Here is a 16,279-nt window from a genome sequence, read left to right as displayed (position 1 = left end):
AGTAAAATAATAACACTTATACTCACAGGCCAGCGCCGTTCTGGCGAAGTCAGCGCTGGCTCTCCCTGGGCTTGCATGACATTATGTTATGCGATCAATGAGGCCAATCGGTTATGGTTTCACTCTCTTGTCCCACGGATGTAATGTCAAGCTGCGCCTGCCATCTCACTTCCTCTGGATGTCTTGATTTTGTAAAATGTTTTTTTTTATCATAAACAGTGTTGATACAGTAACTGTGTTCAGCCACCGGAGGTCACCCTTGAGTAATAGACAGGATAATTACAATGTTGTTGCAGTAATTTTGTTCAGCCACTGGAGGTCACCCATGAGTAAGAGACAAGAAGATTCTGGAAACAGGACAGTTACCTCAGAGAGAGTTTCTGGGCGTTTGAGAAGAAGCAGCGCTGTGATGGAGAGTGGGGAATCCAGATCTTGAGGCATTCCTGTTTTCGGACTGTGTGATTTCAAGAAAGCTATTCTTGTGAGTAAACAGAGAAGTGTGACCGGTCACCGACTGTGTAGTTAGCTAGGGATAGCTAGATAAGAATCACAGCCTATTTAACCCCTTCCCGACCTGTGACACAGCGTATGCGTCATGAAAGTCGGTGCCAATCCGACCTGTGACACATATGCTGCGTCACAGAATGATCGCGTCCCTGCAGATCGGGTGAAAGGGTTAAATCCAATTTCACCCGACCTACAGGGACAGGGGGAGTGGTACTACAGCCCAGGGGGGGGAGGCTTGCCCCCCCCCCCCCCCCCCGTGGCTACGATCGCTCTGATTGGCTGTTGAGAGTGAAACAGCCAATCAAAGCAATCTGTAATATTTCACCTATGAAAATTGGTGAAATATTACAATCCAGCCATGGCCGATGCTGCAATAGCATCTGCCATAGCTGGAGACCCCGATCTGCCCATCGCCACCGATCTCCTCCTCTCCGTCCTGTCATGTCCCCTGCTCCCCTCCGTCCTCCTGTCCGCTCCCCCGTCCTCCTGTCCGCTCCCCCCATGCTCCGATCCCCCCCATACTTACCGACCTCTGGTGTCCCTCCCGGTGTCCGTCCATCTTCTCCATGGGCGCCGCCATCTTCCAAAATGGCGGGCGCTTGCGCAGTGCGCCCGTCGAATCTGCCGTCTGGCACTTGCACTTGCACTTAGGGTTGCACTTGCACTTAGGGTTGCACTTAGGGTTAGGGTTGCACTTAGGGCTAGGGTTGCACTTAGGGTTGCACTTAGTGTTAGGGTTGCACTTAGGGTTGCACTTAGGGTTGTACTTAGGGTTAGGGTTGCACTTAGGGTTAGGGTTGCACTTAGGGTTAGGGTTGCACTTAGGGTTAGAGTTGCCCTTAGGGTTAGGGTTTCACTTAGGGTTAGGGTTAGAATTAGGGTTAGGGTTTCAATTAGGGTTAGGGTTGCAATTAGGGTTAGAATTAGGGTTAGGGTTGCACTTAGGATTAGAATTAGGGTTAGGGTTGCAATTAGGGTTAGGGTTAGAATTAGGGTTACAATTAGGGTTAGGGTTACAATTAGGGTTAGGGTTAGAATTAGGCTATGTGCACACGGTGCGGATTTGGCTGGGGATCCACAGCGGATTGGTCGCTGCGGATTCGTAGCAATTTTCCTTCACGTTTACAGTACCATGTAAACCTATGGAAAACCAAATCCGCAGTGCCCATGGTGTGGAAAATACAGCACGGAAACGCTGCGTTGTATTTTCCGCAGCATGTCAATTCTTTGTGCGGATTCCGCAGCGTTTTACACCTGCTCCATAATAGGAATCCGCAGGTGAAATCCGCACAAAAAACACTGGAAATCCGCGGTAAATCCGCAGGTTAAGCTCAGTGCGTTTTACCTGCGGATTTGTCAAAACCGGTGCGGAAAAATCCACACACAAATCTGCAACGTGGGCACATAGCCTTAGGGTTAGGGTTGAAATTAGAGTTAGGGTTGGAATTAGGGTTAAGATTAGGGTGAGGGGTGTGTTGGGGTTAGGGTTAGGCTTGTGGTTAGGGTTATGGTTAGGGTTGGGATTAGGGGTGTGTTGTGGTCAGGGTTGGGATTAGGGTTAGGGGTGTGTTAGGGTTATGTTTGGAATTAGGGTTAAGATTAGGGTTAGGCTTGTGGATAGGGTTATGATTGGGGTTGGGATTAGGGTTAGGGGTGTGTTGGGGTTAGGGTTGTGATTAGGGTCATGGTTAGAGTTTGGATTAGGGTTAGGGGTGTGTTGGGGTTAGTGTTGGAGTTAGAATTGAGGGGTTTCCACTGTTTAGGCACATCAGGGGTCTCCAAACGTGACATGGCGCCACCATTGATTCCAGCCAATCTTGCGTTGAAAAAGTCAAATGGTGCTCTCTCGCTTCCGAGCCCCGACGTGTGCCCAAATAGTGGTTTACCCCCACATATGGGGTACCAGCATACTGAGGACAAACTTTACAACAGCTTTTGGGGTCCAATTTCTCCTGTAACCCTTGGGAAAATAAAAAATTGCGGGCTAAAAAATTATTTTTGAGGAAAGAAAAATTATTTTTTATTTTCACGGCTCTGTGTTATAAACTTCTGTGAAGCGCTTGGGGGTTCAAAGTGCTCAACACACATCTAGATAAGTTCCTTTGGAGGTCTAGTTTTCAAAATGGGGTCACTTGCTCCATACTGTATAATGGCCACATTATGCTCCATACTGTATAATGGCCCCACATGATGCTGCGTACAGTATACTTGCCCCACCTGATGGTCCATACAGTATAATGGCCCCACATGATGCTTTGTACAGTATAATGGCCCCACACGATGCTGGGTACAGTATAATGGCCACACATAATGCTGGGTACAGTATAATGGCCCCTCACAATGCTCCATACAGTATAATGGCCCCACACAATGCTGGGTACAGTATAATGGCCACACATGGTTACCCCACCCCCATCATTGCCTTCTCCATCACTACACACACACCTTTCACCGCGCACCCTCGCAGCAGCCGGCAGCTTCCACTCCCACGGTGCTGAATGGTGTCATCCAGCTGCGCCGCTGACTGCTCGCGTCGCTACAGCTGTGATACGCCACTGATAAAGACCTCTCCGTGTCTCCTGTGCCAGTCAGTGTCAGAGCGAGGAGCAATATCTGCTCCGATCCGACACAGCCAGCGTCCGCTCCGTACACCTCGTACACATGCGATTCCGCTCCATACACCTCGTACACACAGGACTTCGCTCCGTACACCTCATACACACACGGCTCCTCCCTATACACCTCGTACACACGGCTCCACTCCGTACACCTCGTACACACACGGCTCCGTACACCTTATACACACACGGCTCCACTCCGTACACCTCATACACACACGGCTCCTCTCCATACATCTCGTACACATGGCTCCACTCCGTACACCTCGTACACACATGGCTCCGCTCCGTACACCTCGTACACACACGACTGCGCTCCAAACACCTTGCACATGCGGCTCCGCTCCATACACCGCGTACACACAGAGCTCCGTACACTTCATACACACACGGCTCCACTCCGTACACCTCGTACACACACGACTGCGCTCCAAACACCTTGCACATGCGGCTCCGCTCCGTACACCGTGTACACACACAGCTCCGTACACTTCATACACACACGGCTCCACTCCGTACACCTCGTACATACACGGCTCCACTCCATACACCTCATACACACACGGCTCCACTCCGTACACCTCGTACACACACGGCTCCGCTCCATACACATTGCACACGCTGCTCCGCTCCGTATACCTTGCACACACACGGCTCCGCTCCGTACACCTCATACACACATGGCTCCTCTCCATACATCTCGTACACACACAGCACCACTCCGTACACCTCATACACACACGGCTCCGCTCCATACACATTGCACACGCTGCTCCACTCCGTATACCTTGTACACACATGGCTCTGCTCCGCACACCTTGTACACACATGGCTCTGCTCTGTACACCTCGTACACACACGACTCTGCTCCATACACTTTTCACACGCTGCTCCGCTCCGTACACCTCGTACACACGGCTCCGTACACCTCGTACACATGGCTCCGTACACCTCTTACACACAGGGCTCCGCTCCATACACCTCGTATGCACATCACTCTGCTCCATACACCTTTCACACGCTGCTCCGATCCATACACCTCGTACACACACGGCTATGCTACATCCACACTGTAAACACCTCCTGACCTCACACATACGCTTACCCTCCTCCAGCGCCATGACAACCAGAGTCTTGTACACGGAGGTCCTCCCGATCATGTGACCCCGACTCCTCCCATCCTGTGACTTCATCACAGGTCCTGTGCGCACAGAGCAGCCAATATGCTGCTCTGCGGGTGCAGGGGCTCAGGGAGCTGACCCGGTGATATACACACCTCCCAACCAGTGCTGGACAACTAATGTCCCGCCCGGGATCGCGGGGCTGACTGTCAAAATCGGTACAGTCCCGCTGGATCCAGGACGGTTGGGAGGTATGTTTAAGGACAGTCTTGTATTAGGAATTGCATGATAACTAATAGACACTGTGTGGATTCCTGCGCTTCACGATTCTGGCTGTGGGATATTCCTGGAATTTTTTGTGAACTTTATCTGGATCTGCATCAGAAGATTTGGTGGCTCAAACACCTATTTAATCCGCTGCTGGACATCTGTATAACAAATTCAGTTATTTACCGTTGAAGCATATATTGTGAAAGAGTACACTCTGAGCAATCAACAATAAGACAGTGCACTGCGTATACACTGAGTACATACTGTGATATATATGTATATATGTTGGGAAAAACCGGGTACCCGTGATTTATTGTAAATTAGGTGGGAGGCGGGTGTAAGATTGTATTCCTGAGAGGACCACGTGTCAGAGGCACAGTATAACCCCGTGTAGGCCCGTTACAGTTAAGGGAGGGGGTGGTATAGTTGTTGGGTAGTCGGATTCCTGTCTGTGAAGCTGGCACTTGGGGTTTCTCAGGCTGTATAACTTGTATTCTGTGAGTTGTGGCTGTTGTGGCCCATATTGTGTTGGGAGAGAAAATTCTGTCATTTTTTGCATAAGTTATAAAGAAAAGTTGGTTTAACATCATATTGTGCTCTGAGTCATTCATAGCAGCGCCGTATTCTGTTCTCGAGCAGCGACCGGCATAACGGTCGTTACAATTTTGAAGTAGGGGAGAGTGAAGGCAGCATTGTTTGGCCACAGGGACAAATGGCAATGTCACATGAGCCCCAGGAGAGCCAGAGATGACCCCACCAGAACTGCGCCCGCAGCAGAAGTCACTATAAGTGCTATTATTTTATTGGAGAGAAACATAGGAATTTACAAGGTGTTGTCTGAGCAGTGGACAAGCCCCTTAAATGTGGATTCTGCTGAGGCTTCGATGTGAATTTTCACCCCTTCATATCGCAGTGTTGAATGTCACATCATTAATCCACAAACTTTCTGCAATGTAACATACATAAATAATTAGTGTATTGAAGCAAATGCATCCATTGTCTCTCCTAGATCCGCTGGGACCATGTCTTCTGAGATCAAGAACTGTTGTGGCCTCCTAACTCCAGAAAAACTGCCCAGTAAGTCTGCGGCTTTCTGTGTGATCAATACTTGGTATATATAAACTTTTATTAGTTTGGCACCGTCATTGTTTTAAAGTTTCACAAAGACGACAATAGTTCTGAAAATTAGGCCAAAGGATTTTCTGACATTCCAATCCACAGAACATTGGGCGGTAACGAGTGCCATATTGCCATTGGGCTCCTGTTGTTTGGATCTATGTGGGTCGTAATCTGGATTAATGAGGTTGTTCACTAAAAACATGGCTGTTTTCTTCTATAAACAGCACCCCACCCGTGCACAGGGTATTTCTGGTATTGCAGCTCAGCTCCGTTGAATGCTGCCTTGTTTTGAACATAGCTGCATCTAGACCGATTTTTCACACCAGCAGACATTAGGACTTTCTGTGCGGCAGTGCTAGCAATGTTCTGACGCTGTCACAAAATGTTCACATTTGCGTAAGTATTCCTACACCTGTAAGAGTACACTTGGCGGCCTGATTTGGTTTTCTTTGCTATTCCTTATCGGTCAGCCTTACTTTAAAAATTGATCAGAATGGCTGTACCATCCTGATATTAAGATGAGCATTTTATGTATCCAGCTGAATACTGAGAGAGCTCATGAGTCCAATATACTGTATAAAGTCTCCATCACCACCCCCCAGGCAGACTGACTACCAGCTGCAGCTTGCACTGAGTAGTGAAAGATCTCAGCAGGGAGGAGGGACGCTGAGGAGCTGGCAATTGGGATAGATTGGACGAAAAAGAGTTTAAAACTTTCCAAAAAAGGATTATGCAGATATTCTGACATGAATCTTCAAAGTAAGTACAAAAGCCTCATAAGGCCTAACAGATCAACTGAATTATGTAACAAGTTTGTGTTGTGAAATCTGATGACATATCTGCTGAAGGCTGGCTTCATACATATGTGTTTTGCAGCATGTGCTGGAAAAACAGGCCCGGGTCTCCTGACCTAAAATCAACAGACTCATAGATGACTGAAGCTATTGAGTTCAAGTCAGGAGACCAGCAGCCGTTCCTTGCCTCACGGTCCATATTCTAATAGTGAATCTGGCCTTAAAGGGGATCTTTCAGCAGGTTTTTGCAATGTAATCGGAGAGCAGCATGATGTAGGGGCAAATACCCTGATTACGGGGAGGTGTCAATTGCTTTACAGCAGGCTGCTTTTTCAATAAAATCGGTGTTTCATCAACAGGAGTTTATCACTCCAGGCAGTGAGGCAGAGGTGTAACTAGAGTCTGATGATGGGCCCCCCTAATACATCTCTAATCCTGGGCCCCATCCTGGTATACACAACTCTTATCCTGGGCCCCATCCTGGTACACACAACTCTTATCCTGAGCCCCCTCCGTATGTGTGTGTGTGTGTGTGTGTGTGTGTGTATTTCTCTTATCCTGGGCTGGGTCCCATCCTGGTGTATATATGTCTCTTATCCTGGGCCCCATCCTGGTGTATATACAGTTGTGGTCAAAAGTTTACATACCCAGCAGAATTTTTGCTTTCTTGGCCTTCTTTCAGAGAATATGAATGATAACACCAAAATTTTTTTCCACTCATGGTTAGTTGTTGGGTGAAGCCATTTATTGTCAAACTACTGTGTTTTCTCTTTTTAAATCAAAAATGACAACCCAAAACATCCAAATGATCCTGATCAAAAGTTCACATACTCTGGTGATTTTGGCCTGATAACATGCACAGAAGTTGACACAAATGGGTTGAATGGCTACTAAAGGTAAAGCTGACTGAGTTTCTGGGATCCAGACAGACTCTTGCATCTTTCATCCAGCCACTGACGTTTTGGATTGTGAGTAATGGGGAAAGCAAAAGAATTGTCAATGGATCTACGGGAAAAGGTAGTTGAACTGTATAAAACAGGAAAGGGATACAAAAAGATATCCAAGGAATTGATAATGCCAGTCAGCAGCGTTCAAACTGTGATTAACAAATGGAAAATCAGGGGCTCTGTAAAAACAAAACCACGGACAGGTAGACCTACAAAAATGTCATCCACAACCGCCAGGAAATTGTTCGGGATGCAAAGAAAAACCCACAAATGACATCAGCTGAAATACAGGACTCCGAAAACTAGCGGTGTGGCTGTTTCAAGTTGCACAATAAGGAGGCACATGAAAAAAAATTGACTGCTTGGTCGAGTCGCCAGAAGAAAGCCATTACTGCACAAATGCCACAAAGTATCTCGCTTACAATATGCGAAATAGCACAGAGACAAGCCTCAAAACTTCTGGAACAAGGTCATTTGGAGAGATGAGACCAGAATTTAACTTTTTGACCACAACCATAAATGTTACATTTGGAGAGAGGTCAACAAGGCCTATGATGAAAGGAACACCATTTCTAATGTAAAGCACGGAGGTGGATCGCTGATGTTTTGCTGATGTGTGAGCTACAATGGCACAGGAAAATTGGTCAATGTTGAAGGAAAGATGAATGCAGCAATATAAACAAATACTGGAGGCAAATTTGCACTGATCAGCCCGGAAGCTGCGCATGGGACGTACTTGGACGTTCCAACAGGACAACAATTCAAAACACAAGGCCAAGTCAACCTGTCATTGGCTACAGCAGAACAAAGTGAAGGTTCTGGAGTGGCCATCTCAGTCTCCTGACCTCAATATCATTGAGCCACTCTGGGGAGATCTCAAGCGCAGCTCATGCTAGACAGCCCAGGAATTTACAGGAACTGGAGGCTTTTTGCCAAGAAGAGTGGGCAGCTTTACCATCTGAGAAAATAATTAATAATAAATAAAGAACCTCATCCACAACTACCACAAAAGACTTCAAGCTGTCATTGATGTTAGAGGGGGCAATACACGGTGTTCCGAAATGGGGTATGTGAACTTTGGATCAGGGTCATTTGGATGTTTTTGGTTGTCATTATGATTTAAAAAGAGAAAACATAATTGTTTGACAATAAATGGCTTCACCCAACCACTAACCATGAATGAAGAACAGGTTTTGGTGTTATGATTCATATTCTCTGAAAAAAGGTCAAGAAAGCAAAAATTCTGCCGGGGTATGTAAACTTTTGAGCACAACTGTATATGTCTCTTATCCTGGGCCCCATCCTGGTGTATGCAGCGCCCCAGAGAACTGGTCGTTGCAGTAACGTCGCTCTGCCGCTAAGGGGAGTGATGGTACGTCTGATTGCACTAAAAGAGTTCACCTGACCAGGTATCACAGTCGCACATTACACTTCACACTCTGGCCACCAGGGGGAGCAAAAGGTTCTATGCATTAGGCCACTCCTCACACTCTGGTAAAACTGGGGGTTGGATAGGAAGTTAGGGAGAAGCTGACTGGGTTTTGCCCAGGAAACATCTAGTGAGAGGAGAGCGTTACTTGGGAAGATTCAGGGGGGTCCCTGTCAGGGGTGGGATCCTGGCAGAGGCCTAGCAAAGGACAGATCGTTACGGAGCCGTGCCTGCACCTCATTGCGGCGGCATCTTAAGAAAGGACACGAAGCGAAGTATATTGTGGAGAAGTGAGAAACGAGATCACAGCACAAAGGAGATAGAACCAGTAGGAGTCGTGCCCCAAGATCGGCAACATCCTTCTGAGGCGCGTAGCCGGCGTCCGGAACGCCGAGGAAGTAATAGACTCTACGCATTACTTTGAACTACGGCAGGGCAGTTAATTATAGGTTGGCTGTCTCACCTTTACACCTAATGAAGACAACGGAGGCAATTGTGGGAGAGGGGCGTCTCTAGGGTCCCTATAAAATAACTCCAGGCCTACCCCGTCATACGGGTGCGTCCTAGCCATATCATCTGGGGGACGGAGAGAAAGAACAGAAACACACACGACAGTTGTGAGGACTATCCCGTGGTGCTCAGCAGGGAAGTACTACAACACCCAGGCGCTAGTAGGAAGGCCACTGATTTCCACCTGCAAAGGGATCTCTGGATGTGCCTTCGGACCGGCCGGTCTCAGCCAGCCCTGTTAGCAGTGCACTGGATTGTGGATGCCGAAGCCTTCAGTAAAGAGGTAAAGAGACTGCAACCCTGTGTCCTCGTTATTTACTGCGACCTACACCGTCACCTACATCTTTAATTGGGCGCCCCTTAGCAGGGCCACGGACCGGGTCAGGCCACCGTGACATCCCCCAGAACCGAGAGACCGGGTACCGAGTACCCCGCTGCCCTGCGTTTGGGGGCCGCTTCATGTATATATCCCCATCTTGGTATATATGGTCCATATGCTGGGCCCCATCCTCCCATCCTGGTAAAAAAAAATATATCTGTCTTACCCCATCTTATCTACCCAATCTTATCTACCCCTCGATCTGCCACTGTTCTTTAAAGCATACTAAAATTTAAACCATTAAGGCCCTGTCTCACTTAGCGATGCTAAAGCGATCCCGACAACGATACGACCTGTCAGGGATCGTTGCTGCGTCGCTATGTGGTCGCTGGTGAGATGTCAAACAGTGAGATCTTCCAACGATCGCTGCTGCGATCTCACTGTTTGACATCTCACCAGCGACCTGTAGCGACCTGTACAACGATGTCACATGGGAGCTATTATGACGATTCAGTGTCTGAGTCGTCAGCGGGACCTCAACGATCAAAAAAAGGTCCAGGCCATTCCGACACGACCAGCGATCTCACAGCAGGGGCCTGGTCGCTGCTACGTGTCACACATAGCGAGATCGCTACTGAGGTCGCTGTTGCGTCACAAAACTTGTGACTCAGCAGCGATCTTGCTAGCGATCTCGCTTAGTGAGACGGGGGCTTTACTCACCTTCCCCACCATGCAACGTCATCTTCTGAAGCCGGTAGCATTCTTCAGCGTGCAGCTGATGGGAGCGCATGACGTCACTGCCATGTGTATCCAGTCACGTGCACACCGACATCAGCTGCTGTACTCTGGTTGCCAGCGTTTATTGCCACACACGGACCCGATGTTTGTGTCGCATTACACTTCAGCTGAATGTCCATCTATAGACGCACATCCAGTTGAAGATTGTGCTGGCATTGGCGGGCCCCCACCCACACGGACCCGATCGCAATCTTTGCAACTGTGGTCGTTATGCCCCTGACTGCAGGACTAACTAATCTGTGTAACCCTGTCCCCACTACTGATTCTTCGCTTGTGGACAATGTACAGTGTACACAGGAAGCTGCCAATCGGTGGTGTGGGCAGGGTTATACAGAGCTCAGCATTTAGCGCTCTGCTAGATCTGCAGCAGAGAAAACAGGGATTGTACCAAAACTGCACTAAGCAGTCCAGTAAGTGACACATCGCTGGAATCAGAGTCTCATGCTAACAGATTTCCTTTAAAGGGGTTGTGCAGTCTAATAGTACAAGTGAATTGAGCGATATTGAGCATGTCTAGTCATAATGTTTAAAGAAATATGTAAATCGCACTCTTATGGTCAAATTATGGCTCGCTGTCGTTTGTCATATCAGAGAATCCTGACTGCTGACTTTTATAAGAAGACCAGACAACCCCTTTAAGTTTCACATTGAGCTGGTAAAAGTTCATGCTCCGTGGGGTTGGTTGCATTAAAAAGTTAAAGGGGTATTCCCATCTCCAAGATCCTATCCCAATATGTAGTAGGTGCAACAATAATAATATTAGCAGATACCTCCAATTATAAATGTTGTATAGTTCTTCTGATTCTCTGTCACTTACCCCATGTGCAGGCATTGCAGTAGCTTAGATATCAATGGGTACAACCACTCATATAGTGAGTTAGTTCTTAGTGGTAATAACTAGTGATGAGCGAGTATACTCATTGCTCGGGTTTTCCCGAGCACGCTCGGGTGCTCTCCTAGTATTTGTTAGTGCTCTTACATTTAGTGTTCATTGCCGCAGCTGCATGATTTATGGCTGGTAGACAGGTTGAATACATGTGATGAATGCCTGTTTGTTAGGGAATTCCCACAAGTGTTCAGGCTGTCCAGCAGCTGTAAATCATTCAGCTGAGGTGACGAAAACTAAATCTCCGAGCACTAACAAACACTAGATCGCCCGAGCGTGCTTAGGAAAACCCGAGCAATGAGTACACTCGCTCATCACTAGTCATTACCACTAACAACTAACTCACCATATGAGTGGTTGTACCCATTGATATCTAAGCTACTGCAATGCCTGCACATGGGGTAAGTGATATACCTAATCAGAAGAACAATACACCATTTCTAATTGAAGGTATTTGCTAATATTATTACACCTACTGTATATTGGGATATGATCTTGGAGATGGGAATACTCTTTTAACCTAGCCTTTTTTTACTTATGCCCCTGATTTTTGGAGGGTTGCAATGTTTTTGGACAGACACTCCCTTACGTCTCCGGTTAGTATTTCTGATATATAATGACCATATGGTGTCTGGTGAAAAGTAAATTACTTTTTAGATAGTAGATTTCCAGATCAAGCTTTGTACATATACTGAACTAGCGAGGCCTGTTGCAATATGTTCACCCTAAAGCATGAAGTATTAGGATTCTGGAGCACAATATCTACTTCTGAAAGGTTCATGACTTGTATAGGAAAAATTAATATTCTCTGTCATTCAGTTCCTCTGAAGGGGATCTCGGTGGGCGTCCAGGTGAAAGGCTTTGTGGCTGATGTGTCTGCAACGCTCAAGTACAAGAATGAGGAGGAGAAGGCGGTGGAGGCGGTCTTTGTGTTCCCCATGGATGAAGACTCTGCTGTCTACAGCTTTGAGGCCACAGTGGAGGGGAAGACCATAGTAGCCGACCTCCAGGAGAAGGAACAGGTAATTGTAAATGATCCATGACAAAATATTTGGTCCTAGATGCAATGTAAAATGGGATGGAGCCAGAATACCCCTTAAAAGTCCTAGATGCCAATAAAATAATCTACCAAATGCCATGAACAACAGGGGTGTAGTCTTATGTGGCATAAAAACGTTTATGCCCTCTCAGACATTATATGCCGGGTGCAAATACTACCCCTTCTAGCTGTGCTCCACCACAAGTGAAGTCCTCCAGCCACCATTTTTTATAAACCACAGTCTACTGGCCGTTGTAGTGAGTTTAGCTGCCCATCTAACCTGAACGGTCTAGTAGGTCCTACTCCCCTCCATTGAGAGGAACAAGGATCAGACAAATGGAGTCTTGCCTATATAATTTAATGGGGCTTTTTGTAGGGGACTCTGGAAAAAATGGGTGAGCAATCAATCCAATCTTTTGTGGCACCTTTTAGAAGGTCTTGAGTTTGCTTTTGGGAAATACCATTTCATGACTTCTAAAAATAAAATGTGTATGTGTGATGATTAGTGATGAGCGAGTATACTCGTTGCTCAGGTTTTCCCGAACACGCTCGGGTGACCTCCGAGTATTTGTTATTGCTCGGAGATTTAGTTTTCATCGCCTCAGTTGTATGATTTACGGCTTCCAGATACGCTGAATACATCTGGGAATTCCCTAACAAACAGGCATTCCTCACATGTATTCAGCGTATCTGGAAGCCGTAAATTATGCAACTGAGGCGATGAAAACTGTATCTCCGAGCAGTAACAAATACTCGGAGGTCACCCGAGCAACGAGTACACTTGCTCATCACTAGTGATGATGGTTATGAAGGGGAACCTGACAGCTGATGCATGCTGCCCGATCAACATCCAGCATGTATTAAGTACTGGCAGTGTCAGTTCAGCCAGCTCTGTTTAACTCTGAAACACTGCAGAGTCTCAAAAAAAAATTTAAAAATGTTAAAAGCCGCCAGGGACCGAGCCCAGAAAGACTAGTTGGACAGGTGGGTCCATGGTGGCATCTCTATTAGTGATGCGAGAGTGTACTCATTGCTCAAGTTTTCCCGAGCACGCTCGGGTGTCCTCCGAGTATTTGACTGCTTGGAGATTTAGTTTTCATAGTGGCAGCTGAATGATTTACAGCTACTAGCCAGCTTGATTACATGTGGGGATTCCCTAGCAACCAGGCAATCCCCACATGTACTCAGCCTGGCTAATAGCTGTAAATCATTCAGCTGCCGTGATCAAAACTTAATCTCCGATCAGTCATAAATACTCGGAGGTCACCCGAGCGTGCTCGTGAAAACTTGAGCAACGAGTACACTCGCTCATTACTAATCTCTATGCCTTCTCCCCGTGAGTGACAGGTCTCTACCTGTACATGCACACAGGGAGAGACCTGTCAGTCACTGGCAGAGGGCAGGAGGAAGCTGCTGGGGACCCTCCTGTCTGACTAATCTCCCGTGCAGCTCGGTCCAGCCATCTTTTAAGCTGACAGATCCCTTTTAACTAAAACCACAGCCATTACTTTCCTATTAGACAAATTTTAGGCTTTTATTAAATATTCATTTTTGTTTTCTCACTGAGGACTTTGCATTTTATACAGAAACTGGAACTGGTCTCCCTGCAATGCCCCCGCAGGGAAACTAAGGTCGTATACTTTTCTCATTCAATTCAATGGGCTCAGATGTGCTGCGTCCTCCAAGAGTCACTCTTTGTAGACTCTCTCCAATCTGCTTAATTGATAGAAATCCCGAGAGGACAACCTGTAGACAGATGTAGCTCTGTTTTTGGAAGGAATCCTCTATTATATCTTATAAGTATCTCTGGATTGCAGTATTATTAACTCTTAGACACTGGTTTGTCTATAATCCTCAGGCTCACAAAACGTACGATGAGGCCATCAGCCAGGGCCACCAGGCTTTTCTTCTGGAAGAAGATGAGAGTTCTGGTGACATCTTCAGCTGCAATGTGGGGAATCTACTGCCCGGCCAGGAAGCAGAAGTGACCTTGAGCTTTGTTCAAGAGCTACAAGTCAAAGCAGATGGGGCTGTGCGTTTTGTTTTACCTGCAGTCCTCAATCCCCGATACACCCCAAAAGGTACAGCTACTCATCCAGAGAGAAACTGGTATTAAAGTAATGGCTGGATAGAATTTAGACAAGTGCAAAACCCAAATTACACATTTCTGGGTATTTTCTATATATTTGTGATTGTAGTAATCTAAATGCAATACTATTCCAGTTTCTCCTAGAATTAAACTACAGAGACACCGAGTCGCTTTATAGATTAAATTATTTTATAGTGATTTTCAGGCTGTTTTATACTCCAGAGCTGCATTTACAATTCTGCTGGCTGTTATTAGAAACATTCAACAAGCTTGTCAGATATTGCCTCGGTGACACAGATCTGCCATCCAGGACCTTACTTATACTCCGGCTTATTTCTTTGGTTTTATTGCCAAACAGAGTAGTTGAGCTCTTATTATAGAAGTGCGGGGAAGTCACTTTTCAGATTATTGTACAGTATCTGGTGAGAAGGCCATCTTATGCATTAGTCATCCAAAACAACAAATTTTGGTGGGACAACTGTCTAACGCCTGTGTTGGGTTTCCCGACCGCCCCCTGATATCTTGTATTTTACAGTAGTTAAATGACTGAATACACTTGAGCAAAAAGATTTGTAGGACCCTGGTCCAGTGTCCACAACAATTGTCTTTTGTTGCCAGGCCAGATGTCCATATCCCCGGCGTTTCTTTTCATAAGTAGGCCCTGTGGCATTACATTGTTTTTAGAAGAACACATGATGTCGTGAGGACTAACTAATCTGAAGAGGCGACATGGAGGTTACAGGCAGATTAACCCCTTAACCCCAAAGGGTGGTTTGCACGTTAATGACCAGGCCCATTTTTACAATTCTGACCACTGTCCCTTTATGAGGTTATAACTCTGGAACGCTTCAACGGATTCTGATGATTCTGACAAGGTTTTCTCGTGACATCTTGTACTTCATGATAGTGGTAAAATTGCTTTGATATTATCTGTGTTTATTTGAAAAAAATGGAAATTTGGCGAAAATTTAGACAATTTCCCAATTTTCCAACTTTGAATTTTTATGCCCTTAAATTACAGAGATATGTCACACAAAATACTTAATAAGTAACATTTCCCACATGTCTACTTTACATCAGCAACATTTAGGAACCCACATTTTTTTTGTTAGGGAGTTATAAGGGTTAAAAGTTGACCAGCAATTTCTAATTTTTACAACACCATTTTTTTTAGGGACCACATCACATTTGAGGTCATTTTAAGGGGTCTATATGATAGAAAATAACCAAGTGTGACACCATTCTAAAATCTGCACCCCTCAAGGTGCTCAAAATCACATTCAAGAAGTTTATTAACCCTTCAGGTGTTTGACAGGAATTATTGGAATGTTTATAACAAACCAACATTTAACTTTTTTTCACAAAAAATTTACTTCAGCTGATTTATTTTACCAAGGGTAACAAGAAAAAATGGACCCCAAAACTTGTTGTACAATTTGTCAATTTGTCCTGAGTACGCCGATACTCCATATGTGGGGGTAAACCACTGTTTGGGTGCATGGCAGAGCTCGGAAGGGAAGGAGCGCCTTTTGACTTTTCAATGCAAAATTGACTGGAATTGAGATGGAACGCCATGTTGCGTTTGGAGAGCCCCTGATTTGCCTAAGCATTGAAACCCCCCACAAGTGACACCATTTTGGAAAGTAGACCATCTAAGGAACTTATCTAGATCTAGATGTGTTGTAAGAGCTTTTAACCCCCAAGTGTTTCACTACAGTTTATAACGCAGAGAAGTGAAAATAAAAAAATCCTTTTTTTTCACAAAAATTATTTTGTAGCCCCCAGTTTTGCATTTTCCCAAGGGTAACAGGAGAAATTGGAACCCAAAAGTTG

The 16,279-nt window shown here is 46.0% G+C and overlaps 1 protein-coding gene across 1 annotated transcript in view; it reads left to right on the top strand.

The window, feature by feature from the left end:
- LOC143805473 (von Willebrand factor A domain-containing protein 5A-like) overlaps positions 1-16,279 on the top strand; it is a 99,554-nt gene that overhangs the window by 10,998 nt on the left and 72,277 nt on the right. The window contains exons 2-4 of the mRNA XM_077284891.1: positions 5,526-5,593; positions 12,138-12,340; positions 14,216-14,438. Coding sequence (XP_077141006.1) covers positions 5,539-5,593; positions 12,138-12,340; positions 14,216-14,438 — 481 coding nt within the window. The 5' untranslated portion in view covers positions 5,526-5,538. The remainder of the gene's footprint in view (positions 1-5,525; positions 5,594-12,137; positions 12,341-14,215; positions 14,439-16,279) is intronic.

The sequence above is a fragment of the Ranitomeya variabilis genome, chromosome 1 (genome assembly GCF_051348905.1).
Source record: "Ranitomeya variabilis isolate aRanVar5 chromosome 1, aRanVar5.hap1, whole genome shotgun sequence".
Taxonomy (NCBI): domain Eukaryota; kingdom Metazoa; phylum Chordata; class Amphibia; order Anura; family Dendrobatidae; genus Ranitomeya; species Ranitomeya variabilis.
The sequence above is the reverse complement of the archived record's forward strand: the minus strand, read 5'-3'. Positions and strand labels throughout refer to the sequence as shown.